Source organism: Phytophthora sojae, assembly GCF_000149755.1.
Source record: "Phytophthora sojae unplaced genomic scaffold PHYSOscaffold_4, whole genome shotgun sequence".
In the NCBI taxonomy this organism is placed as follows: Eukaryota; Oomycota; class Peronosporomycetes; order Peronosporales; family Peronosporaceae; genus Phytophthora; species Phytophthora sojae.
Window position 1 is genome coordinate 6,252,889 of NW_009258118.1, and position 22,948 is coordinate 6,275,836.

The 22,948-nt window shown below is 55.8% G+C and overlaps 9 protein-coding genes across 9 annotated transcripts; 7 read left to right on the forward strand and 2 right to left on the reverse strand.

The window, feature by feature from the left end:
* Positions 1 to 286: 286 nt before the first annotated feature.
* PHYSODRAFT_501905 (hypothetical protein) lies at positions 287 to 1,354 on the forward strand (the record flags this gene model as incomplete). Its single annotated transcript, XM_009529360.1, has 1 exon — positions 287 to 1,354. A coding segment is annotated over one exon (1,068 nt), but the record flags the coding sequence as incomplete, so codon positions are not given.
* Positions 1,355 to 1,427: 73 nt separating this feature from the next.
* On the reverse strand, positions 1,428 to 2,558 carry PHYSODRAFT_332347 (hypothetical protein; the record flags this gene model as incomplete). Its single annotated transcript, XM_009529361.1, has 1 exon — positions 1,428 to 2,558. The coding sequence occupies one exon, from the start codon at positions 2,556 to 2,558 to the stop codon at positions 1,428 to 1,430; it is 1,131 nt and encodes a 376-aa protein (XP_009527656.1).
* Positions 2,559 to 3,090: 532 nt separating this feature from the next.
* On the forward strand, positions 3,091 to 3,911 carry PHYSODRAFT_256494 (hypothetical protein; the record flags this gene model as incomplete). The annotated part of the gene is made up of 2 exons (XM_009529362.1): positions 3,091 to 3,854; positions 3,896 to 3,911. 2 exons carry the CDS (start codon positions 3,091 to 3,093, stop codon positions 3,909 to 3,911), a joined length of 780 nt encoding a protein of 259 aa, XP_009527657.1.
* Positions 3,912 to 7,258: 3,347 nt separating this feature from the next.
* On the forward strand, positions 7,259 to 7,828 carry PHYSODRAFT_437379 (hypothetical protein; the record flags this gene model as incomplete). The annotated part of the gene is made up of 2 exons (XM_009529363.1): positions 7,259 to 7,465; positions 7,514 to 7,828. Coding segments are annotated over 2 exons (522 nt in total), but the record flags the coding sequence as incomplete, so codon positions are not given.
* A 599-nt stretch (positions 7,829 to 8,427) lies between these two features.
* On the reverse strand, positions 8,428 to 9,945 carry PHYSODRAFT_332350 (hypothetical protein; the record flags this gene model as incomplete). Its single annotated transcript, XM_009529364.1, has 3 exons — positions 8,428 to 8,611; positions 8,698 to 9,734; positions 9,802 to 9,945. 3 exons carry the CDS (start codon positions 9,943 to 9,945, stop codon positions 8,428 to 8,430), a joined length of 1,365 nt encoding a protein of 454 aa, XP_009527659.1.
* A 5,780-nt stretch (positions 9,946 to 15,725) lies between these two features.
* On the forward strand, positions 15,726 to 17,617 carry PHYSODRAFT_256451 (hypothetical protein; the record flags this gene model as incomplete). Its single annotated transcript, XM_009529365.1, has 3 exons — positions 15,726 to 16,063; positions 16,148 to 17,472; positions 17,574 to 17,617. 3 exons carry the CDS (start codon positions 15,726 to 15,728, stop codon positions 17,615 to 17,617), a joined length of 1,707 nt encoding a protein of 568 aa, XP_009527660.1.
* A 1,246-nt stretch (positions 17,618 to 18,863) lies between these two features.
* On the forward strand, positions 18,864 to 19,232 carry PHYSODRAFT_504685 (hypothetical protein; the record flags this gene model as incomplete). The annotated part of the gene is made up of 1 exon (XM_009529366.1): positions 18,864 to 19,232. One exon carries the CDS (start codon positions 18,864 to 18,866, stop codon positions 19,230 to 19,232), a length of 369 nt encoding a protein of 122 aa, XP_009527661.1.
* A 471-nt stretch (positions 19,233 to 19,703) lies between these two features.
* On the forward strand, positions 19,704 to 21,269 carry PHYSODRAFT_256463 (putative glycoside hydrolase; the record flags this gene model as incomplete). The annotated part of the gene is made up of 3 exons (XM_009529367.1): positions 19,704 to 19,895; positions 19,963 to 20,988; positions 21,012 to 21,269. The coding sequence occupies 3 exons, from the start codon at positions 19,704 to 19,706 to the stop codon at positions 21,267 to 21,269; spliced, it is 1,476 nt and encodes a 491-aa protein (XP_009527662.1).
* Positions 21,270 to 21,451: 182 nt separating this feature from the next.
* Positions 21,452 to 22,486, forward strand: PHYSODRAFT_498289 (hypothetical protein; the record flags this gene model as incomplete). The annotated part of the gene is made up of 4 exons (XM_009529368.1): positions 21,452 to 21,859; positions 22,004 to 22,097; positions 22,185 to 22,282; positions 22,325 to 22,486. Coding segments are annotated over 4 exons (762 nt in total), but the record flags the coding sequence as incomplete, so codon positions are not given.
* Positions 22,487 to 22,948: the final 462 nt, after the last annotated feature.

Consider the following 22,948-nt stretch of genomic DNA (forward strand, 5'->3'; position numbering starts at 1 on the left):
TGGCGGCTCTTGTGTAGGGTGCTGAATGGAGTCCAACAAATGATCGTGGTCTCTCTCACGTGAAGTGCATCATCGACAACCAGTCTGCGGTATCATGGTGCAACAAACAGGCAAGTTCTAATCCGTTCTCGCAAGAGCTGAACCGTGTGCTCGGGGCGGTCGAAGCCCAACACGGCATTCGAGTATCGGCCGATCATCTCGCAGGAGCCCGAAATACGTTGGCCGATTTGGAATCTCGCGCCTGGGTGGGGTCCAGCCTCGATCAGTTTTCTAACCTCGTTGCTATGTGGCAGGAACGAGAAGTCCCGCAGAAAATTCGGAGGATCTACGATCCACGTTATTCGCGCTTCAGCTCCGGTCCCTGGCAGATTCGTCGCAGCGAACCTATCGGTCCTCATCGCAACAGTGGTGTCAATATCGGCGCTCTCGACAACTCCCGATCTGGCTACCTCGAAATGACCCCGATGAGCAATCACTACAGCTGACTCTCTTCGCAGTGCAATGCTGGCGCACAAGTGGCATTGGATTCGCCACCATTCAATCAAAGCTTAGCCATGTCGGCTGGTATCATTGCATCAAATATGGCACCAGACCCAAGCTCAACGACGGACACCACCTCGCGCTTCGGGGACTCCGACGGACAGCTAGCGCGTCACGACCTCGCGCCCCCGTCAGTCAACAACTCCTCGTTGCATTCAGCAACCTCGTCGACTTTGGCAACCCACAACACCGCGTGCTTTTTGGGGCTACGGTGCTGGGCTTTTACTTTCTCCTCCGACGCTCGGAATACCTAATATGCGATGGTCGCCGATATCCGTATTGCCTCGAAGTTCGGGATGTCAAGGTTGCTGACGGTGAAGGCCGCACGACGTTAAACTACCAAGCAGCAGCTTCTGTCCAGATTCAGTTTCGGGGAAGCAAGAATGACCAGTACCGCCAAGGAACTGCAAGAATGCTACAAAAAGCATCTCGTCCACCGATTTGCCCTGTATTTGGTGCCATCTGGCTGATGAAGAACGCCGCAGATCTCGATCTGTCCCCTGAGAAGCCGCTCTGTTCATTATCAAACTCCTGGATGGTTTCGGCAAAGATGATGAATGCAGCACTTCAGCTAGCCGCTCAACATGTTGGCCACGACCAGCGTCTGTATACTACGCACTCGCTCAGAATTAGAGGAGCGACAGCATTATTCCACGGTGGAGCTGAGCCAACGGCAATCGAGTATCACGGGCGATGGCGATCTGAAGCTTATCGCCGATACACACGAAACCCAGAACAGCGCACAAGACGGCTGACTCAACTGATGGCTAGTGAGCTAACAATGTCTACAGCAACTACGTCTTCTGATCACTAATTGGGGCTGCACTCGGATGCTCCTCGGTGTGATCAAGACTAGTTTGCTAATAGATTTTGTTTTGCCCCACTATCTACCTCAGTCTGGTGCGTTGAAGCAAAAAGAGGAATTTAGTCACGGAAAGACTGCCCGCTCTCTCGAACGCTCGGTAAATCCCCCGAAGGGATGCAAACTGCTGCTCATAGAGAAACGTCACGGTCGAGACGGATCCAGAAGTTGCCACAGCTTCAAACGCCGTATCAAAAACCTCCTCTAATACTCGCCCAGTCCCGATCAGAAACTCCATCACTTCTGTACGACGCGTCATACCGGTAGCCGCTTTGAGGAACGCGTCCTGAACCAAGTTCTCGTCATTATGGCCACGCTCGTACAGGTACTGGACTGCGATGAGGAACCCGTCGCCCGCCATCTCGACAAACAAATTCTTCCCTTCAAAGTAGAAGGGGAAGACCTGGTAGATCTTCTCAGCGATAACATGCTGCTGCTTTCTCACCGCCTCCATAAAGGCGGAGGCCACGTTCCACGGATACCGCAGCAGGTAGACCACCACGTCGACATATCCCCCAGCTATGGCAAGTGACACGGCCTTACTGTCGGTGCATCGCTCATCGTCGCTCGGGGTCCTGATCACGTACCGTGACGCGAATTGCACCACCGCCAAGTGCCCATGTACTGCCGCCTCCTCCAACACTTTCCAGGCCGCCTCTTCACGGACTTTCCCGCGGACTTCCAACGAGCGCAGCAGCAACTCGACCGTGTCGAGATGGCCACTTCTTGCGGCAATGATCGCTGCCTTTTCAAGTGTTGCGATGGTGTCGGAGCCGAAGCACCGTCGACACGGGTCATCCAACTCGTGCAGCAGCTGCAGGACCGTCTGGAGGGTGTTCCCTTCGGAGGTGGCGGTCGCTGCTGCGTGCTCCAAGGTGCCCATAAACTCGTTTAGAAGTTGCTTCAGCCACCCCGATTGCCCCGATGCTGCGGCTTGCAGAACTGCATCCTCTGGGGTCATCCACAGCGCGGCAGCACGCTGGAGCACGAGCGGCAACTTCTGAATCTCGACCGGAAGGTCAACGCTTGGCAGGGGGGAGGCAGCTTCGTCAACGTCCATGATCGTGCATACGCGCTTGGAGGAGGAACTGTCGTCCGAGTCGGAGCTCTCGAGCGCCCTCTCGCTGCTGCTGCTGCTGGAAGTGTCGCTCGACATGCTCTTCGGCTTTTGGGTGAGTAGCGGGATGCGGTCCACTGTCGTTGAAGTACTGTACGTCTGAATTCGAATTATTATTTTTTCCTACTGATTCATACAATTTAGCGCGGTAGTGAGTCATTACGTTTCGAGCTTGCGACGTTGTCGATGTTGCGCACCACTCGACTGCTGCAGATAAAGTTGTGAATGAAGCTAACCAGTTTGCCGGGTCGCTCCAGTTGTGTAAGAGCGCTCGTGAATACGGACCGTAATTCGTCATTATGGCTCGATGAGATGGGTACATGGAGCCAAGTTTTGACGAGGAGATGCGACACAAACGAAAACGAAGGTAGCTACAGCATGTAGGAAGTACTTGGAGCATGCATGTACGACCTCTCTATTGAACGCGTGCCAGACGCGTTTCGGCCCCCCGCCGGGGGCCTCGTCAGTGGCTTTACCAATCGAGAAGTGAGCTCTCTCTCGACTCTGGTGTCTAACCGTGTATCCCCACCATGGGGTTACACCTACGTGCCTGCAGCACTTCCAACACAGCATGGCGAAGCGAGAACGCGAAGACTCTGCTGCCCAAGTCGCAGCCGCCTTCAAGCACGCGCGCGTGGCCGCATATCAAGCCGACGAAGATGGGGACGACGCAGTGCAGGCAGCGTCGGCCGCTCCCCCGAGCAAGCTCAAGGGGGTTCGCTTCCCGGTCGAAATCACGGTACTGCCACATATTTTGCGGCAGCTTGAAGACTTCCTGCTGACACCTGACGAAGCCATGTATGAGGCGGCAGCAAGTGGCCAAGTGGCCCGGGTGGAGGAGCTTTTGCACAGATTTGACTGCAAGCTGCTGGACCCGTTCACACTTGCAGCGGGCAATGGCCATGTGGCAGTTGTTCAAGTGATGCTACCCGAGTTGCTCAAGCCCCGGAGTGAGCCAGACCGTGACACGTGGGAAGCCATACTCGACGGCTTCTTTGCTGCTGGGGAGAACGTGCACCTTGTTATCCTGCTCGTGCTGCGGCCGTTCCTCACTAGAGCTAGGAATCGCAAGAGGAAATACGAGGCGTACGAAACAGCCACCCATTTGTTGGAGAACGCAGCAGGCCAAGGCCATCTCGGCATCGTTCGGTTCATGATAACACACGCTACATCGATGTACGTGAACGGCATGAATGCAGAGGACGAGTCGTTGGCCCTCGAGAGAGCGATCTCCGGCAAGCACATGGACGTCGTGGAGTACCTGCTGAATTTGGACGTGGCCGGGTTCCGTTTGGACTTCAGCGGCTCGTTCAGTGCCGCGCTCGACGCTGGGCTGTACGAGCTGGCGGACAGAATCTATGATGTCTATGCTCGAGCTCGCCCAAGGCGTAAGTTGCTTCATGAGCTGGCACATTACGATTACGTGGAGGCCGTCAAGTACCTTCTCGGCAAGGGAATCGGTCTACATTTGGTTGACGCGTTATTCGAGAAAGCCGCAATGGGGTGTGCCGTCGCTGTCGTGGAGTTCTTGTGGAGTTCTTTCAAATTGTCACCGGGACTTTTCGACCAAGTGTTTGAAAAAACTGCTACTACTGGATGGAACAGACGCGAAGTGGTACCGATTCTCTATAAGAAGAAGCGCCCGGCTTCTCAGATTGTTCTCAGAGTGTTTGGGCTTACGGGTAGTACCACCGTACTCAAACTCTTGCTTGAGAACGAGCCGATACCAGATGAATCTATCGTCGCCGCCTTTGAACGTGCAACTTCAAGCAACCTCCGACGCAAGACTAGAATAATCGAACTGCTGTACAAGAGGGAGTGCATTTCGTCTGAACTTCTCACAAGGGCGCTTGTGGGGGCAGTAGTGCAAGGCAGCACTAAAGATGTGGAATTATTGCGCGGCGACTCTCGTATTCTGCCGCAAGTGGTGGACAAGACCTTCATTGACGTGGCTCTGGGAGGGCGCGGCAGTCGGATGAAGAAGCTGTATGAAAGTCAGCTCGTTTCGCCTGAGGCAATTTTCGAAGCATTCATCACCGCTGTTAGTGGCACTAAACGGCAAAACGTGACACATCTCGCGAGCTACTTGTCGAACGGAACGCGTGTTCCGCAGCATCTAAAAGATTCCGGTTTCGTGTGTGCGGCAAGACATGGGCAAATGCAAGCGATAGCAGCACTGAACCGAGATGAAAAGGAAGAGTGGTCACTCGGCGTGCTCCAGGAGGCTTTGGAGGCCGCGCGAAATAACTCAATCAGGAACTACATTCGCACAGTCACATGCAATCAACTATTCAACCGACGAGTCCAAGGCCGCCTTGAAGCTGTGGCGAAGTTCTTGGCAGACTGGACTGAAGAATCGAAGGCCGAGTAGGACTTGTTGGCAAGCCAACTCTTTTTGAATGTATTGTGCTTCGTTCGTTGTGTCTCCGATTAAAGACAATTCAACAAGGCTCTATAGGATAGCGGCAGCTGCCATGATTTATACAGGCTACCCTTTTACCGGGAGGGCTCGCAGCTTGGGCGCAAACGCTTTGAACTTGGAGGTCCTCCTCGGATTCCCAAGAAGCCTACCGCAGGTTATTCTTGAGGGCTGTGGCCTCGAAAACCGTCGGGCTTGCTCTTAAATCGTCATCAGGTTTTGAGTTCCGCTTGGGCATTGGCGACAGCTTACACAGACCCAGAACCTTGAACCCCTTCCTCGGTTTCTGTTGTGGGCAGGCTATCCGTAGTCTCCTTGCTGCCATCCGGAAGGATGCGGTGTGTCTTTTTGCCATATTTTCGTATTGGCAGCTTTCATGTTCGAGGTGAACACCACAAGGACGACCTAAAACACGATCAAGGGACGCCTGCGGGGGCCAAGCGAAAAAAATGAATGTGGCAACAGTTGTGCATCTCTAGACAGGATTACCTGACGTTGGTACTGCCGCAAAAATATCACACCTACAGTACCTAGCGCGTCCATTAGAGCTTGGGTAGCCAACTCGGCAGGAAAACCTACGCGGCTTGTAAGCTCTTGGTAGATGCAGTGCTCACTCCGAGTGTGACTGGCGTTAGATGTAAAAAAAATTGTAAGCTATTGAGTAGATGAACCTGGTCATTGGACCTAAGCGCACACGAAAACTTCAGAAAACAGATCTTATGAATAACCAGTCCGTTGCTGCAAATGGATCGTGTGACTTCTTCTAGTTCCTCGCTTACATATCACCCTCAATAACGGTGTTTACTGTACTTAGTGACCTTGGACTCCGCCTTGCTCCTTCTCGTGTTCGGTAAGAACTTCACAGCATCGGTGAGCCAAAGTGAGCGGGACATTCAAACGCCTTATTCGACGACTCGCCAGAAAGTAGCCTGATCATCCTCTTGGGGTATGCACGATGAAAGCATATTCACAATTGGCTTGTTATCCGCACGGACGACATCGTCGAGAGCTTTCCCGATATTATAGTGACGCACTGGCGGTGATACCTAGCGTTATCAATGAATCATGGTCCATTCTTGAAGTGTAGTCAGCAAACGGTGTCAGCAGATCTTAGTCCTCCTTGCTTGCAAACTCGTGATGCCGCGAATTGATAGGGTTCACGTTCCTATTGCACACGACGAAGGCGACCATGACTCGATTGGCTCTTCGAATCCTACGACCTTACCGTACTTCACAAATTAAAAGCTTTTTCATGGATCGCGATCCTGTGGGGGAAATGAACTTCATTTAGGGCTTCTCGGGAGTGGAGCGGATAAAAAGAGCTTCGGCTGTCCATCTGGCCTTCCTGCTAAGACTAAACTTAGCCTAAAAAGTTCAGGTAGACTTCTGGTGATCCGGAAAGGCAGGCTTCCTCGTTCGACTGCAACGTCATCGACATCTTGCCAAGAGAGCCATGCGCGCGACCACTCCAACGCCCAAGAGACCCCGGAACGGAGGAACAGGACTCGACCCGCGGCCGTCTCAAGCGTCGAAGCGGGCTCGCACTGCTGCAGTAGAGGATGGAGAGTACGAGCGACTCAAGCATGCAATGTTTCCAGCTAAAATAATGGCACTGCCCCACATTATGAAGCAGATCGACCGGCTGTTGATGACACCGGAGGAGGCGCTGGTGGACGCAGCAGCTACAGGGCGAATACGGTGGCTCCACTACCTCCTATACGAGTCCAACTGCGGCCTCCGCAAGGCGCTCGTGGCTGCGGCTTCCAGAGGTCATCGGAAAGTCGTGACGATGCTGCTGATATTCAGTTCAGACAGCGATCGCGAAGGGAATGAAGATCGACTGACAACGCTATTGGAGGCTGCAGTAGCGGCTGGTGCAGGTGGACACTTCCAGGTCGTGCAGGTACTGCTCTTTCATGTAGATCTCCAAAGCGATAGACCCAGTGAAATGCGATCAGGAGCTGCGAACATTTTAAAAGAAGCGGCGGCAAATGGGCACTTGGCTGTGCTCAAGTTTGTGGTCGAGTACGCGAAGGAACGAGGCTATACGAATGCAAAAACTTTTGGGTCACGAGCACTACAGCTGGCCATTTCTGGAGAACACAAGGAGGTGGTGGAGTATTTGCTCGAACTGGATGGATTTCGGTGGGATTTGGCGGGTGCGTTTGCTGCTGCAGTGGATATGAAGCAGAGTGCACTGGTGCGGAGGGTCGAGGAGATGTACCCGAAGCTCTTCCCTGGCCACAACCTGTTCGTTCATTTGGCTCGCGACGGACATCTTAATGGCGTTAAGTTCATCTACAAAAGAGGGTACAGGTTCATCAAGGCGATCAATAACGCCTTCTTTCGCGCGGCGCTCCATGGGAAGACAAGTGTGGTTGAATTTCTGCTTGGTACGGGTCACATTGACTCCGAGACATTTGACAAGGGCTTTGAGGGTGCTGCGGGGTCGACAGGAGGAATTCAACTGGAGACGACTCTCTTCCTCTACGACACGCGTCGTGCGTCGTCGCAATTGCTGAACAAAGTGTTTGAGATCACGGACAGCGTCGAGGTGATCCAGCGACTGTATGAGAACGGCCATACAAATATCTCGGAAGAATCGATTACCGCTGCTTTCAAGCGGGCTGCTGGTTGCGTGAACAGTGCTAATGTTTTCGAGTCTGACCACCCCAAAATCGTGATGGTGTTATGTGCGGATACACGTATTCCTCTAGAGATTCTTAACGAGGCCTTCGTAATTGCGGCCCGGGAAGACCGCAGTGATGTCGTGAAGTGTATGCGGGACGATCCTCGGATTTCTTCCGAGTCCGTGGGCGAGGCTTTTGCTGCCGCTGCGGGCAGCGGTAACCTCGAGATGATGGAGAGTCTATACGATGTGGAGCGGGTTTCTCCCGAGACGATCCTCCAAGCCTTTGAAAAGGCCCCTATTCATGATAATTTGCCTATCATTACGTATCTTGTGAAGCTTTTATCAGATGAAAAGCACGTGGCACGAAAGTTTAAGCACAAGGCGTTCGTCAGTGCTGCCAAGCGCAGTAAATACGCGAGTATCCTGGAGCTTCTCAGCAGTAACTTTGGAGAATGGCCGCTGGACGTGCTGAAAGAAGCTTACGATGCCGCAGTGTATTGCGCACCCCGGAACTACATTTCCAAGTTGACTTGCGACCAGCTTTTTGGCACGAAGAACGAAGAGCGACTGAACGCAATGGTCAAGTGGATGGAAAAGTGGCCACAACCAGCAACCAAAAAGTAAGGCCACGCCGTACTGTCTCCTCGCCGATTACGCGGTGGCCTTATCTGTTCGATCAACTTGGACTCTCGCAAATAATTTAAACTCCACGCACGTTTGGAGTGTTTGGAGTGGAGATTCGTTTTCATTTACATGTACATGGCTGATGACATCAAGACTTCCGTCTGAAGTACTTGTGAAGTGGGGTTTTACTGGAGAAGTTATCTAGCGGGGGAACCAGAACACTACTGAGCGCCTTAGGCAGTCAGCTTGAGGTATCCGTTCCGGATGAGGTAGCGCATGGACCATCCCGTGCGCTTGACCGTCTCGTCCGAGTTGCGCCACGCCCAGAAGGCCCAGCCGCCGGTCGTGTCGGCGTTGTAGTAGGCGAGCTGCTTGCGGCCCAGCTCGCGGAAGTTGTCGATGTTCTGGAAGATGCCCCTCGCGTCGGGCGGGCCGCCCATGCACCACTCGCCCAGGAAGAGCGGTTGTTGGTAGGCGCCGCCTTGAGGTGGCTCTGGGCGTACTGGTCGATGACCGCGAGCACCTGCTCCTCCGTCTTGCCCTCGTAGCCCCAGATGAAGTAGGCGTGGATCTCGGTCCAGGCGTTCGTGTACTCGGGGGCGCCGATCATGCCCTTGAGGTGCTCCGGGTCCTGCTCGCTCAGGAACGGGGTCACCAGCCGGATGCAGTCGTTGCCCGTGGCTCGGATCTGCTTGTACGCCTGGATGTAGTAGTTCCGCAGCACGTTGCCGTCCACGAACGGCACGGGCTCGTTCATGCGGTTCAAGCCCAGGAACGCCGGGCTGTTCTTGTACCGCGCCGCGAGGAACGTCGCGAACTTGAGCGAGTTGTCCACGTTGGTCTGCGACGTGCTCCAGCCCACGTTGCCCAGCGTCACGGGGGCGCTGTGCTCGATGCCGTTCTGGCTGCCCTGGTGCGCGTGGAGGCTGATCATGACGGCGACGTTGTACTTGACGGCCCAGTTGTTGATGAGCGCGTCCAGGTACTTGAGGCCGCCGCGCGCGTACATGTCGCCCTCGGTTCCGGGCGCAGTGGTGGCGTCGCGGATGATCCAGTGGCCCACGGGGACGCGCACGGTGTTGAGCACGCCAGTCTCGGCGATCTCCTTGATGTCGGCCTCGGTGATCCACGTCTTGCGGTGCTGCTCGAACGCCGCCGTGCCCTTCTCCTTGCCCTGGAGCTGCATCGTGTGGTACTCGCCCTTGTGGTCTTCGTCCGCCGAGATGCCGTTCCACAGCGCAGACTCCCACGTGATCCAGTGCTCCGTCAAGAGCCAGCCGCCCAGGTTGACGGCCTTGGACTGCACGGCTCCGCTGCGGATCTGGACCTGGATGTGGCCGCCGTCTGTCGTGTTCGTAGCGCGAGGCCTCGAGGAGGAGGAGGAAGACACGACGGCGGACACGGCCCCCACGGCCTTCTTCCTCGTGCCCGTGCCGCGCTTGAGGTAGCAGTGCGGCTGGCCATCCCAGCCATTGTTCACGAACGTGTACGCGGCACAGCCCGAAGTACTGGCGCACCGGTTGCAGCAGTCGTCGGGGAGCTACATGCCCGTGAGGTCGGCGAGGTCAGCGCCATTGTAGTCGATGCCGACCTCGGGCGTGCCGCACCTGGCGGGCGTTGGCCGGCTGGTAGTAGGTCGGGTTCCACGGCTGGCAGTAGTTTCCGGAGACGCAGCAGTTGGGGCCACTCTGGTCGTTGCCGCAGTAGGCACAAGCTTCGGACGCTTCGACGAGGAGAACGTGTGGACACATCCGCCGATGACTCGGAGGATCCGACGGCGACGGGAGAGCCGGCGGCAGCCGGGCTGTGGATATACCAATGGCTAGTCAGGGAGACCCAAGTATACTCAGATCAAGTCAATCGGAACCCGGGAGTAATCCGTCTGATGAGAGGCACCAACGAGCACAAGGAGAACAAGAAGGAAAGCAGGAGGGGAAGACTAGAGAGTAGTTTGAGAGACGACAACATTTAATCTCACTTCGGAATTTGCCCCCTAAACCACAAGCCACAAACCAACAGGTTAACAGCCGCAACAAGCTCAAGCCCTCCCCGACGACCGACATGACGACGTCCAGCAAGAAGGCCGAAGTCATCCTGGGAAGCGACAATTACTTCCACTGGGAGTTCGCGATGCGTATGACGCTCGCGAGGAAGGGGCTGCTGGCGCACGTCCAAGTGGTGAAGGACCCGACGGAGATGACGGAGGCCTGGATGCTCAACGACATGAAGGCGCTCGGTCTGATCGCTCAAGGCGTGGCTGTGGAACACCACACGAAGATTCGGTCGGCGACGTCGGCTATCCAAGCCTGGAATACTCTACGCGAGTTCTACAACCGGACGACGATGCATAATCGGGTCACGATGACTCATCGGCTCCATGAGTTCAAGATGGAGGACGGTGCGACGATGGCGAAGCACCTGGACAAGTTCGACGAGCTCATCGTGGGCCTCCAGACGCTTGGAGAGCCGCTCGATGACTTCCGACAACTCGTCATCCTGTTGAGCAGCTTGCCGGCGGAGTACGAGTTGATCGCATCCATCGTTGAGAACTCGAAGGATGTGATCCTCATCGAGGTGAAGGAGAAGCTGCTCAAGGAGTACGAGCGGCAGGAGAAGAAGGAGACCTCGGAGCGCGCGTTGAAGGCTACCTCGTTCGGAGGTAGGGGCCAGAACGGGAAGTTCGGCAAGGGCGGCAAGGCATTCGGCCGCAAGCGCAACGGCGGACGAAAGGTCGGTGGCTTCAAGGGCAAGTGCTTCAACTGTGACCAAGTGGGCCACATGAAGCGGGACTGCCCGGAAAAGGGAAATGGAGACACCGCCGAGGACTGGGTGTTCGCTGTGGCGGAGAATCCTTCAGCGGGTTGGCTGATCGATAGTAGGGCGACGGCTCACATGACGCCTCACCGCGATGACTTGTTCGAGTACAACGAGTCGTCGGCGGACATTTATGTGACAATCGCGGACGGGAAGAAGATCCGCGTGGCTGGGAAAGGGTCGGTGCGCCTAACGGGCATCGGCGGCAAGCGCATCAAGATGGTGGAGGTGCTCCACATCCCCGGACTCGACCGGCGACTACTCTCGGTTGGGAGGTTGGCTGAACGCGGCATGAGTGTCGAGTTCCAGCGGAAGTCGTGCGTCATCTGGGACAAGACGAAGGCGATCGCTTCGGGGAAGAAGGTCGGCAAGGCGTACTTGCTGGACTGCCAGCAGGACATGGCGCACTACACCGAGTACTCGGGAGTCGACGGAAAGTGGGAGCTATGGCACGCTCGTATGGGACACTTGAACGGAGACGCTATGGCGAAGACCCGCGAGGCGACGGACGGGATCCCGACGACTCAACAGCAGACGAAGACCCTGTGCGGAGGATGCATGAAGGGCAAGCAGACGGTCGCACATTTCCCGTCGCGGTCGACGTCGGCGACGACTCGACCGCTGGAACTGGTTCATACAGACGTGATGGGTCCTATGAAGACGAAGTCCAAGGGCGGAGCGAGGTATGTGCTCACCTTTGTCGACGACTACTCGCGACACGTCGTGGCGTACTTCTTGACCAAGAAGAGCGAGGTCGTGACCAAGTTCAAGTCGTTCATGAAGCTGTACGAGAACCAGTGGGGGCAGCGCATTAAATGCCTGCGCTCGGACAACGGCACTGAGTTCGTGAACACGCCGATGACTGATTCCTGCCGGGTGAATGGGATTATGCATCAGAAGACGGTCCCGTATAGCCCCCAGCAGAATGGCGTGGCGGAGCGGATGAACCGCACGATCATGGAGAAGGCTCGAAGCATGCTACACTACAAGGGCGTGGCTTCGATATGGTGGGCAGAGGCGGTCAGCACTGCTGCCTACCTGATCAACCGGTCGACGAACAGCATGTACCCGACCAAGACTCCGTACGAGTTGACGTTCAAGTCGAAGCCTCGGCTGGACCATCTTCGAGTCTTCGGGTCGATTGGTTACGCCCATGTCAACAAGTCGCGACGCACCAAGTTGGAGCCGAAGAGCTTCAAATGTATGTTTCTTGGGTACGCCGACGACTCAAAAAGCTACCGAGTGTACGACTTGGAGTCAAACAAGGTGAAGGTGTCCAGGTCGGTGAAGCTGGACGAGCGCGAGGTGAACGACATCTACGACACGTCGCCCAGCGATAACTCGCCGATCATTCAGTCGACGGAAGATGTCGACGATGAAGTGGCGCTGCACGAGGAGATGCAACGACCTGCCGCCGACGAGCCGATGGAATCGGCGGAAGAGACCGTCGAGGACGCGGAAATACATGAGGCGGAGACGCCGGAGCCATCCATGCAGGAGCTGACAACGTACCGACGACTCGCGAGACCGGTGTTTAATGATGACATGGTCTTCCATCCGGAGTCGGAACGGACCAGGCGTGCCGAAGAACCGGTACTACTACTTGGAGATAGTTCCGCAGACGGTGAGGAGTCGAAAGAAGATGGTCCCGATGACTCGGACAACGATGACCACTTCTGGCCACCGTCTCCGAAGCGACCCAGGGTGGACGAAGACAGCCTATTGGCTGAGGCGGTGCTGGCCTACGCCGCAGACGTCGGCGATGCCAATGACGCACCCACCACGTATCAGCAGGCCATGCAGAGCGACGAGTCGTCGGAGTGGGTGAAGGCAATGAATGCGGAGCTCAAGGCACATGCGGACAACGGATCATGGACGTTGGTCCGTCGGACACCGAGTACTCGACCAATCGGTTGTCGCTGGGTGTTCGCAAAGAATCGCGACGAGCACGGCCGAGTCATCAGGTATAAGGCCCGCCTGGTGGCGAAAGGGTTTAAGCAGAAGTTTGGCGTGGACTTATTCGAGACGTACTCGCCCGTGGCCAACATGAACTCGATCCGAGTGGTGTTGTCGGTTGTGGTGGCCGAGGCGTACATCACCGAGCAGCTGGATGCGGACACCGCCTTTCTCAACAGCGGGCTGGTGGAGCGCGTCTACATGGAGGTGCCCTACGGAATCATCAACGCGAAGAACATGATGTGTCGGCTGCAGAAGGCGATCTATGGTCTGAAGCAGGCGGCGAATGCCTGGCATAAGACCATCCACCGAGTCTTCGTGGGCATCGGATTTTGAGCTGCGGTGGCGACCAGTGCGTATACGTCAAGGGCGAGAAGGGCAGGTTCGTATATGTCTACCTGTACGTGGACGACTTGATCATCGCGGCCAAGACGAGCAACGAGATCTAGGAAGTCAAGATGGCGCTCAAGAATGCGTTTAAGATGAAGGAGTTGGGCGAAGCCAAGTTTATACTTGGTATGGAACTCATCGGCGAAGACTCTCATGATCAAGCAGACTCGATTTATTGATGATGTGGTGAAGCGGTTCAACCAGCAGGACGCCAAGGTGGTGGTGAACCCTTGCGAGTCGGGCATGAAGTTGTCGAAGACTCAGTCGCCGACGACTCAGAAGGAACGCGAGGAAATGCAGGCGAAGCCCTACCGAACACTCATTGGCTGTTTGTTGTACATTACAACTTGCACCAGACCTAATGTGGCGTACATCGTGACCCAGTTGTCGCGCTTCCTTGAGAGCCCCGGGCAGCAGCACTGGAAGGCTGCCATCCGCGTGCTCAGGTACCTGAAGAGCACCCAAGACATCGGCATCGCCTACAATGGGAACGCGAAGAAGGTCGAGGTGACGGCGTACACCGACGCCGACTGGGGCAGCAATCTCGACGACCGACGCTCGGTGTCGGGCATCATGGTGATGATTAGCGGGGCGCCGGTGGTCTTCAAGTCGAAGTACCAACGCACGGTGGCGCTCAGCTCGGCGGAGGCCGAGTTCATGGCGCTGAGCCTGTGCACGCAGGAGGTGCTGTGGACCCGCGCCATGCTCAAGGACATGGGTCACGAGCAAGTGGGAGCTACCCAAGTATGGGAGGACAACCAGGGCGCGATCGCCCTCGCAAGCAACGCTGGGTACAACGCGAGGACCAAGCACGTGGACGTCAAGCATCATTTCATCCGCGAAAATGTGTCCCGAGGACTCATCGTCGTCAACTACGTGCCGACGGAGGACCAGCTCGCGGACATGCTTACCAAGGCGTTGGGAACGAAGAGGCTCAAGTACCTGATCAGCGCAAGCGGAATCGTCGGGACGGTCGTGCAGCATTAGCGGCGAGTGGGAGTGTCCATGAGTCTTCGGGAGCGCCGCCAATATATGCACATGGACGAGGCGAACGTGTGGACACATCCGCCGATGACTCGGAGGATCCGACGGCGACGGGAGAGCCGGCGGCAGCCGGGCTCTGGATATACCAATGACTGGTCAGGGAGACCCAAGTATACTCAGATCAAGTCAATCGGAACCCGGGAATAATCCGTCTGATGAGAGGCATCAACGAGCACAAGGAGAACAAGAAGGAAAGCAGGAGGGGAAGACTAGAGAGTAGTTTGAGAGACGATAACATTTAATCTCACTTCGGAATTTGCCCCCTAAACCACAAGCTACAAACCAACACAGCGCTATCAACAAAGAGGAAGGACTCCAAGGCATCGCTGGCTTGTGGTGCAGCTGCTGAGCTCTTGGACGGAAAACTGCAAGTGAAGGACTTGTTGGCTGTAGCTCTACTGCAGGAGGGATTCTGTTCCGGGAAGAAGACCACGTATAAACGACCAGGCAACAGCTGATGCTGTGCTCCTCAACATGTCCCGCGGGTGAGTCAATGCGCTACAGTAGGCAACAACCGATGATGTGCACCCAGACGCTACTATCACGTGGCAAATTTTAACACACGTAATGTGACCAGAGCTGAGATCACGGTGGGCACCTGTTATCGAGTCCAAACACATCATTTTCACCATTGTCATCGTTCCTCTAGTGAAGGCCGACGAAACCAATGCACCACCTTCCTCGGTACAGCACCAGCAAAAAAGCAACACTCCGGTTCTCCAACACAACAATGCGTTCCCCCATCATAAATATGCCAACCAGACAGCGCAAACACACTCCAGATGATCCTGACAAGCCAGTCTCCAAAGTGCAACGTGATCTGTTGTGCTGTTTAACACGCGTTATCCGGGTTTGTTATCAAACGATGCAACTCACTACAGTATCTGTGGTAGCATGAAGATAACCTGGAACGATGCCTCGTCCAACAGTTCATGTTGCAGATGATGCACAATACTTTACACTGTATCATGATGCGTTGTAGTGACCTTGGGGTCACGAAGGATGTCGCTGTTTTACCGACCGGTAGCTGCGGGATTGGAAACCTCTGTCGATTCATCAAAGCCCCCCCCCCCACTTTCGCACTACAGTCTCGTCAATCGAGCGTGCGATCTACACTGTTGAAAAATAAAGCGACGTAAGGTATCGACTGATTATCACCAGTCTTACTGGTTCTCGGGACCCTGCATCAACATGAACCAAAGCTGGCTTTTTCGATTTTTTTAGTGATACGGACGCTATTATTGTCTCTTCCTAAGATAATATCCGACAAAGCTTGGGCATTTCACTATACGGACGACAACACCTCTGACGAAGCTCCCAAGGGAGAATGGACCCAGCAGCTTCAGCACCGGAAGGAGCAAGCGACCCTCGTCCACTCAAGCGCCCGAAGCACGCCAAGCTCCCTGACAAGATCCTGGCTCTACCGCATGTACTCAAGCTACTTCAGACGTTCCTGATGACGCCCGAACGGGCCACCATAGAGGCAGCGCGCACTGGCAACATGCCATGGCTAGCCCAACTACTGGAAAACTACGATTGCGAGGTGCCGCAAGCCATGGTATATGCTGCTGCGAACGGTCAGCTCAGAGCGGCGGTCATGCAGTTCTTCGCATTCTTCCACTGCGCCCTGACGGACGAAACCAGGAGAATTCTGCTAAAATCACTGTGAGTGGCCGGTCGGAACAACCGCGTTCGGGTTGTCGAGTTTCTACTGCCGGAAGCTATCAAGTCTGGTGACATGAGTCACAGAGAACTGCAGGCGTGTGGTGCAGCTCATGCCGTTCTGAACGACGCAGCAGGAAACGGACAACTGGAAGTGGTCAAATGTGTCGTGAAACATGCAAACGAGAACGGATACGAGTGGCGGTTCCTGGTCACTAGTTCGGGATCTGAGGCGCTAGCACGTGCTATCACCGGAAAACACGCTGGCGTCGTGGATTATTTGCTACAAGCGAGTGGATTCCGCTGGAACCTGGTTGACGCTTTTGAGGCCGCAGTGGTTACGGATAATGAAGTGCTGGTGGAGAAGATTTACGAGTTATTCTCGCAGCGGGAAGGCGATTTCAAGCTGTTTATCGAGTTGGCATGGTGGGGAAAGCTTCGCGGTGTGCAGTATCTGTATCGAAATGGTTACGCCTCCCCGGAGTTGGTAAACGAGGCTTTTCTGAAAACTGCAGGTTTCCACTGGTCTCCTGTCGTCATCTACCTGCACGATACGGGCCTGATTACGTCGGACGTGTTTGACAAGGCATTCATCATGGCAGTCAGCGCAACGTGGACCACCACGAAGACGGTGGAATACTTCTGTCACCTGAAGCGCGCCTCCGCGGAAGCGAGGAGCAAGGCATTTGTGACTGCGCATTGCCCTGAGAGAGTCAAGATACTTCTCGAGAACGAACGCATCTCAGATGCATCTATCATCGACGCGTTCACGTTATCTGGATACGCACACCGATACTTGTCCAAACACTACTTGTCGCGCAGCATCGACTTCGTCAAGTTGCTGGGCAAGAATGCCTGCATTCCGGCCGAAGTTATTGGTGAGGTGTTTGTGACCGCAGCCTCGAAGAACTGCCCCGAGCTAGTGGGGCTATTGCGGAACGACCCTCGCATGTCTGGCGAGATGGTTGAGAAGGCCTTCGTTGGGGCTGCTGGAGAGGAAGATTGCAAGCTGGTGCAATCCCTGTACGACAAGAAAATCCTTTCACCAGAGACGATCTTGGCTGCTTTTGAAAGTGCCGCTGCAATGGGATCGGACGACGTAGTGAAGGAGATTGTCATGTACCTGTCCGATGCTGCGCATGTGCCCAGACTGATCAGGCTCAAGTCTTTCGTGGAAGCGCTGGGCGCGACGGAGGATTTAGTGAAGAAGAGCTTCATCCGCGAAGTGATTTGTGACCAACTCTTTGATGCGAGAGCTCCTGAGCGCTTTGAGACCCTCGCGAAGTGCATGGACAAGTGGGCGGTCCACGGAACCGGTTCGAAGGCCCGGTTAAGTGAACCGGATGTTTCCGACTTGGAGAAACCACGGCAGAAGTGGTTTCGAAGCCAAGAACAGCGAGAGCGCGGCGCTCGTACGAGAGAAGAAGGCCCGCGGCCCAATATTTTTGTTTCTTCTCTACGTGGACTTGCATCTGACTGGAGATTAGTATTTTTCTCCCTACGGGTTATATAGACTGTTCTCCGGGGTCAAGTCTACGCGAAATACTAGAAGGGTAGATGGATTAGTTTGGTATTGGCAGCCAAGTCTCACTAACTAATCAAGTGCTTGCCCCCCTCTCATCGCTGTGAGTGACGACACCAAAGGAAACTGAATCGATGTCCACAGGAGGACGGATGCTCGTTGCCGTGTGAAATGAGGAAGTCGTGGCGAAGGTGGTCGAGGTATATGCTGTATGCGTAGGGGTTTAGGCAATTCCTGTAGGGTAACGATGCGTTTTCAAGTTCATCTCACCTTATCCAACCCGGGGTTGGCAAACCCCTCAAGCTATTTCTCGGTGTCGCTGCAAATCTTCCAGGATGATTTTCAATTTCATTGGAAGCGGGATCCAAAATGCGGCTGATCGACGCTGCGTTCGCTTGAGACTTGCGTGGGGCTCGCAAGGCGATAGTCGGTGGCTGCGACCTGGACGAGCGGGGTGCGAACGGGAGCACTGCCGTCATGGAAGCTGCTCGGATGGGCCACGTCGACGTCCTCACGTTCCTCTTGACGAGTGGCGCGTCTATCAATTTGGTCAACTTCGACGGCCGCACGTCGCTTCACTGGGCAGTGGATCGTGAGCAATTCCAAGCTGTTAAGGTTCTTTTGGCTTTCGACGCTAACGTCGATCTGGGCGATAACATGGGGGTCACACCTCTCATGCTGGCAGCAAAGCGGGGTTTTGTTGCGCTGGCGGAGCTGTTGATTGACGCGGCACCAAATTGTGTGCGTGCTATCGACAAGACAGGGGACAGCGCACTGACCATCGCCGCACACAACGGACAACTGGAGATCGTTCGTCTTCTTCTGAGTGAGAGAGTTCCGACTTTTAGTTTGAGCAACGGGGGAGCTCCGACGCCCCTCACGTTGGCCGCGGCACAAGGTCACGTGGAAATTATGCGGCTTTTGATGAACAAAGGAGCTGATGTAAACGGGATGACGTGGAACGAGCACACTGCGCTGACATTTGCAGCTGAAGGTTGCAGAGTGAAGGCTGTGCAGATGCTGCTGGAGCGAGGGGCTGAAGTTAACAAGCACGGCGTGAATTCACCGCCGCTGGCAACAGCAGCTCAGAACGGCCACGTCGAGGTCATCAAGTTGCTGCGTCAGCATAATGCGGATGTAAACGCTCAAGACGCTGACGGTGACTCAGCACTGCATGAAACAGTGTACAGTCGGTCAACGGAGTGCGCGCGAGTATTAGTGCGTGGCTTAAGTGTGGATGTGGTCGTGGATATACGAAACAAAAGTGGGTGGACTCCTCTTATGGCGACGGTGCAGCGTGAGCTGGTTGAGGTTGTGGATATTCTCCTAGGCAAAGGTGCCTCTGTAGAGTTGAAGACCGAGGATGGCCGTACCGCTCTTCATATTGCTGCGGAAGAAGGTCGTGCCGATGTGATTGGCTTGCTGCTTCGTCGAGGAGCGAATGTCGATGCTGCAAACCTGTCAAAGTGGACTCCACTGATGCTGGCAGCGTATCGCGGGCATAAAGAGACGGTAAAGCTGCTTGTGAAGGAAGGGGCAAGTCTGACGGTGAAGAATAAGGATGGCGCAAAGGCTGCAGAGATCGCGAAGTTGAACAACAGGACGGATCTCCTCGATCTTCTCCAGTCTGGAATTGACCTCGAACGGTAAACGCCAGCGCACATGTTGACCACAGACAACTAGGAATCACGTTTGCGAAGTGTATTCCTTGTTGGCTAGTTGGCTCTGCAACGTTATCACCAGACGTGGGTTGCTTAAGCATATTTGGCGAGATTACTACAATCAACACGCCAGCGAGTGGCTGGCTACAAAGGTTTGTAGGCCGACGTAGCGTGATTATCTTGATGAAAAGAGGAGGCAGCTGTCAGCGTGTGCACTACGTTTGCGTGACGAATGCCATCAGTCTATTCAATAGCAACGTTGGCGTGCTATTGGCCCAATAGACTCTATTGGTCACGCCAACGTTGCTGCATACAGATTGTTTATCCTGCAGATAACCGCAACTACAAGTCTCGTCTATCGTATTTCAGCCAGGCAAAACTGGGTTGCTGATGAATTAAAGCGCCAGCGTACTTCTCTCACTTTCCGATTTACACCAAACGTGATCAGCACCCAGCAGCGATGACTTGGAGTCCTTCCTCTTTGTTGATAGCACTGGCTGCCGTCACTCTCCATGGCGTGACCGCCTCCACCGAAGCGTCCGAAGCTTGTGCCTACTGCGGCAACGACCAGAGCGGCCCCAACTGCTGCGTCTCCGGAAACTACTGCCAGCCGTGGAACCCGACCTACTACCAGCCGGCCAACGCCCGCCAGGTGCGGCACGCCCGAGGTCGGCATCGACTACAATGGCGCTGACCTCGCCGACCTCACGGGCATGTAGCTCCCCGACGACTGCTGCAACCGGTGCGCCAGTACTTCGGGCTGTGCCGCGTACACGTTCGTGAACAATGGCTGGGATGGCCAGCCGCACTGCTACCTCAAGCGCGGCACGGGCACGAGGAAGAAGGCCGTGGGGGCCGTGTCCGCCGTCGTGTCTTCCTCCTCCTCCTCGAGGCCTCGCGCTACGAACACGACAGACGGCGGCCACATCCAGGTCCAGATCCGCAGCGGAGCCGTGCAGTCCAAGGCCGTCAACCTGGGCGGCTGGCTCTTGACGGAGCACTGGATCACGTGGGAGTCTGCGCTGTGGAACGGCATCTCGGCGGACGAAGACCACAAGGGCGAGTACCACACGATGCAGCTCCAGGGCAAGGAGAAGGGCACGGCGGCGTTCGAGCAGCACCGCAAGACGTGGATCACCGAGGCCGACATCAAGGAGATCGCCGAGACTGGCGTGCTCAACACCGTGCGCGTCCCCGTGGGCCACTGGATCATCCGCGACGCCACCACTGCGCCCGGAACCGAGGGCGACATGTACGCGCGCGGCGGCCTCAAGTACCTGGACGCGCTCATCAACAACTGGGCCGTCAAGTACAACGTCGCCGTCATGATCAGCCTCCACGCGCACCAGGGCAGCCAGAACGGCATCGAGCACAGCGCCCCCGTGACGCTGGGCAACGTGGGCTGGAGCACGTCGCAGACCAACGTGGACAACTCGCTCAAGTTCGCGACGTTCCTCGCGGCGCGGTACAAGAACAGCCCGGCGTTCCTGGGCTTGAACCTCATGAACGAGCCCGTGCCGCCCGTGGACGGCAACGTGCTGCGGAACTACTACATCCAGGCGTACAAGCAGATCCGAGCCACGGGCAACGACTGCATCCGGCTGGTGACCCCGTTCCTGAGCGAGCAGGACCCGGAGCACCTCAAGGGCATGATCGGCGCCCCCGAGTACACGAACGCCTGGACCGAGATCCACGCCTACTTCATCTGGGGCTACGAGGGCAAGACGGAGGAGCAGGTGCTCGCGGTCATCGACCAGTACGCCCAGAGCCACCTCAAGGCGGCGCCTACCAAGAACCGCTCTTCCTGGGCGAGTGGTGCATGGGCGACCCGCCCGACTCGAGGGGCATCTTCCAGAACATCGACAACTTCCGCGAGCTGGGCCGCAAGCAGCTCGCCTACTACAACGCCGACACGACCGGCGGCTGGGCCTTCTGGACGTGGCGCAACTCGGACGAGACGGTCAAGCGCACGGGATGGTCCATGCGCTACCTCATCCGGAACGGATACCTCAAGCTGACTGCCTAAGGCGCTCAGTAGTGTTCTGGTTCCCCCGCTAGATAACTTCTCCAGTAAAACCCCACTTCACAAGCAAGGCACCCGAAAAAATAATACTCATAAAAATACATTCGAATACTTTAATTCAATGATAAATTTTAGACCCTCAATTTATTTTTGAATTGCACACAATTCGTATTTGAATTGCTCAGATGGAGTTTGTTGCAGCCACCAGTGTCCGCCGAAGAGTCCACCACCAACCACTCGCCGATCTGGCACCACTTCACCGCACCACTCGCAGCGGAGGCTCCTTCAGAATCCAATTTGCTTTCTTCACCCCTCACCGCCCAAGCCCCTCGCCCCACGTGTCCACCATGGTCCTCACGAGCAGCCAAATCTGCTCCATGCTTTTCACTGATGTCGGCAACGGCTTCTACAAGTGTACATCCTGCGACAAGCAGTACAAGAACGGCAATGGCTACACGAACCTGCTGAGCCACCTGCAGCGCAACCACGACAACTACGAGCAAGAGCCCCAGGAGGCGTCACGCCGCCAGAACCCGCTGCGCCTACACCTCGTCAGCACACGGACCAGGGACCTATACCGCTGGCTTGAGTGGGTCGTCTGCGACCGCCTCCCGTTTGCGTTCGTAGAGCGGCGGCTCACGCGCCTCAACGCCTCCCTCTCTCTCGTGTCGGAGAACACCCTCTCCAAGTACATCGTGCTGATTTTCGAGCTGCTAGAGCTGCGCGTCGCTCGCGAGCTCCCTGCATCGTTCGGCCTCGTTCGAGACGGGTGGACCAGTGGTGGTCGTCACTACATCGCGATATTCGCGGTATTCGGTAGCGACAGTACCGGTATTGCCGGTGGCGGCGCTGACAACGAGTACTATGACGATCTCGAGTGCTCATCGCGCCGCTTCCTGCTGTTAACATTCGCTCCAGTAGAAGTCGAGGAAGACATGGGTGCGCAGAGTCAGTACGACCTGATCGCTGACACGCTGTCTCGCTATAACAAGCCCTGGAGCGCGGTGAAGTTCATGGTGGGAGACAACTGCTCTGTGAACCAATGCATCGGCCGGAAGGAAGGGGCTATCCCCTTCATTGGATGTGCTAGCCACAGATTCAATTTGGCGATGAAGGACTTCTTCAAGACCGAGGACGAGCTCATTGCGAAGGTGCACGCGCTGATGACCAAGCTCCGGACGATCATGGGCCGCGGTCTGCTTCGCCGCGTCTCTCATCTGTCGCCTCTGTTGAGGAAGGACACCAGGTGGTCGAGCACGTACGAGATGGTGGGACGCTATGTGAAGCTCCAGCCCGCCATAATCAAGCTGGTCCATGACCTTCTGGTCAAGTATGAAGTACAGCCGCTTTTGCTGCGGCGCGCCGAGCACGAGCGAGCCAAGGCGTTGGAGAAGGACCTGGAGAAGTTCGAGGGAGTCACGAAAGAGCTACAGAGGTCTACGCTAACTTTGTCTGCTGTGCGCCGTCTTTTTGACCAGGGGGTGAAGGAGTACCCTGCACTCAAGTCACGACTGGCCGCAACGGCTCCGATCGTCAACAACCCGCATTTAGAAATGGACCTCGTCAAGCTTCAGCGCGAAGAGGCTTTGGCGGCCGCGGAACGGTCGGCGTGTGCCGAGTTTAGATCGACGACCCTTGAAAGGGCACCAGCGCGGGAGGACGGCAACAGCTCTATCGTCAAG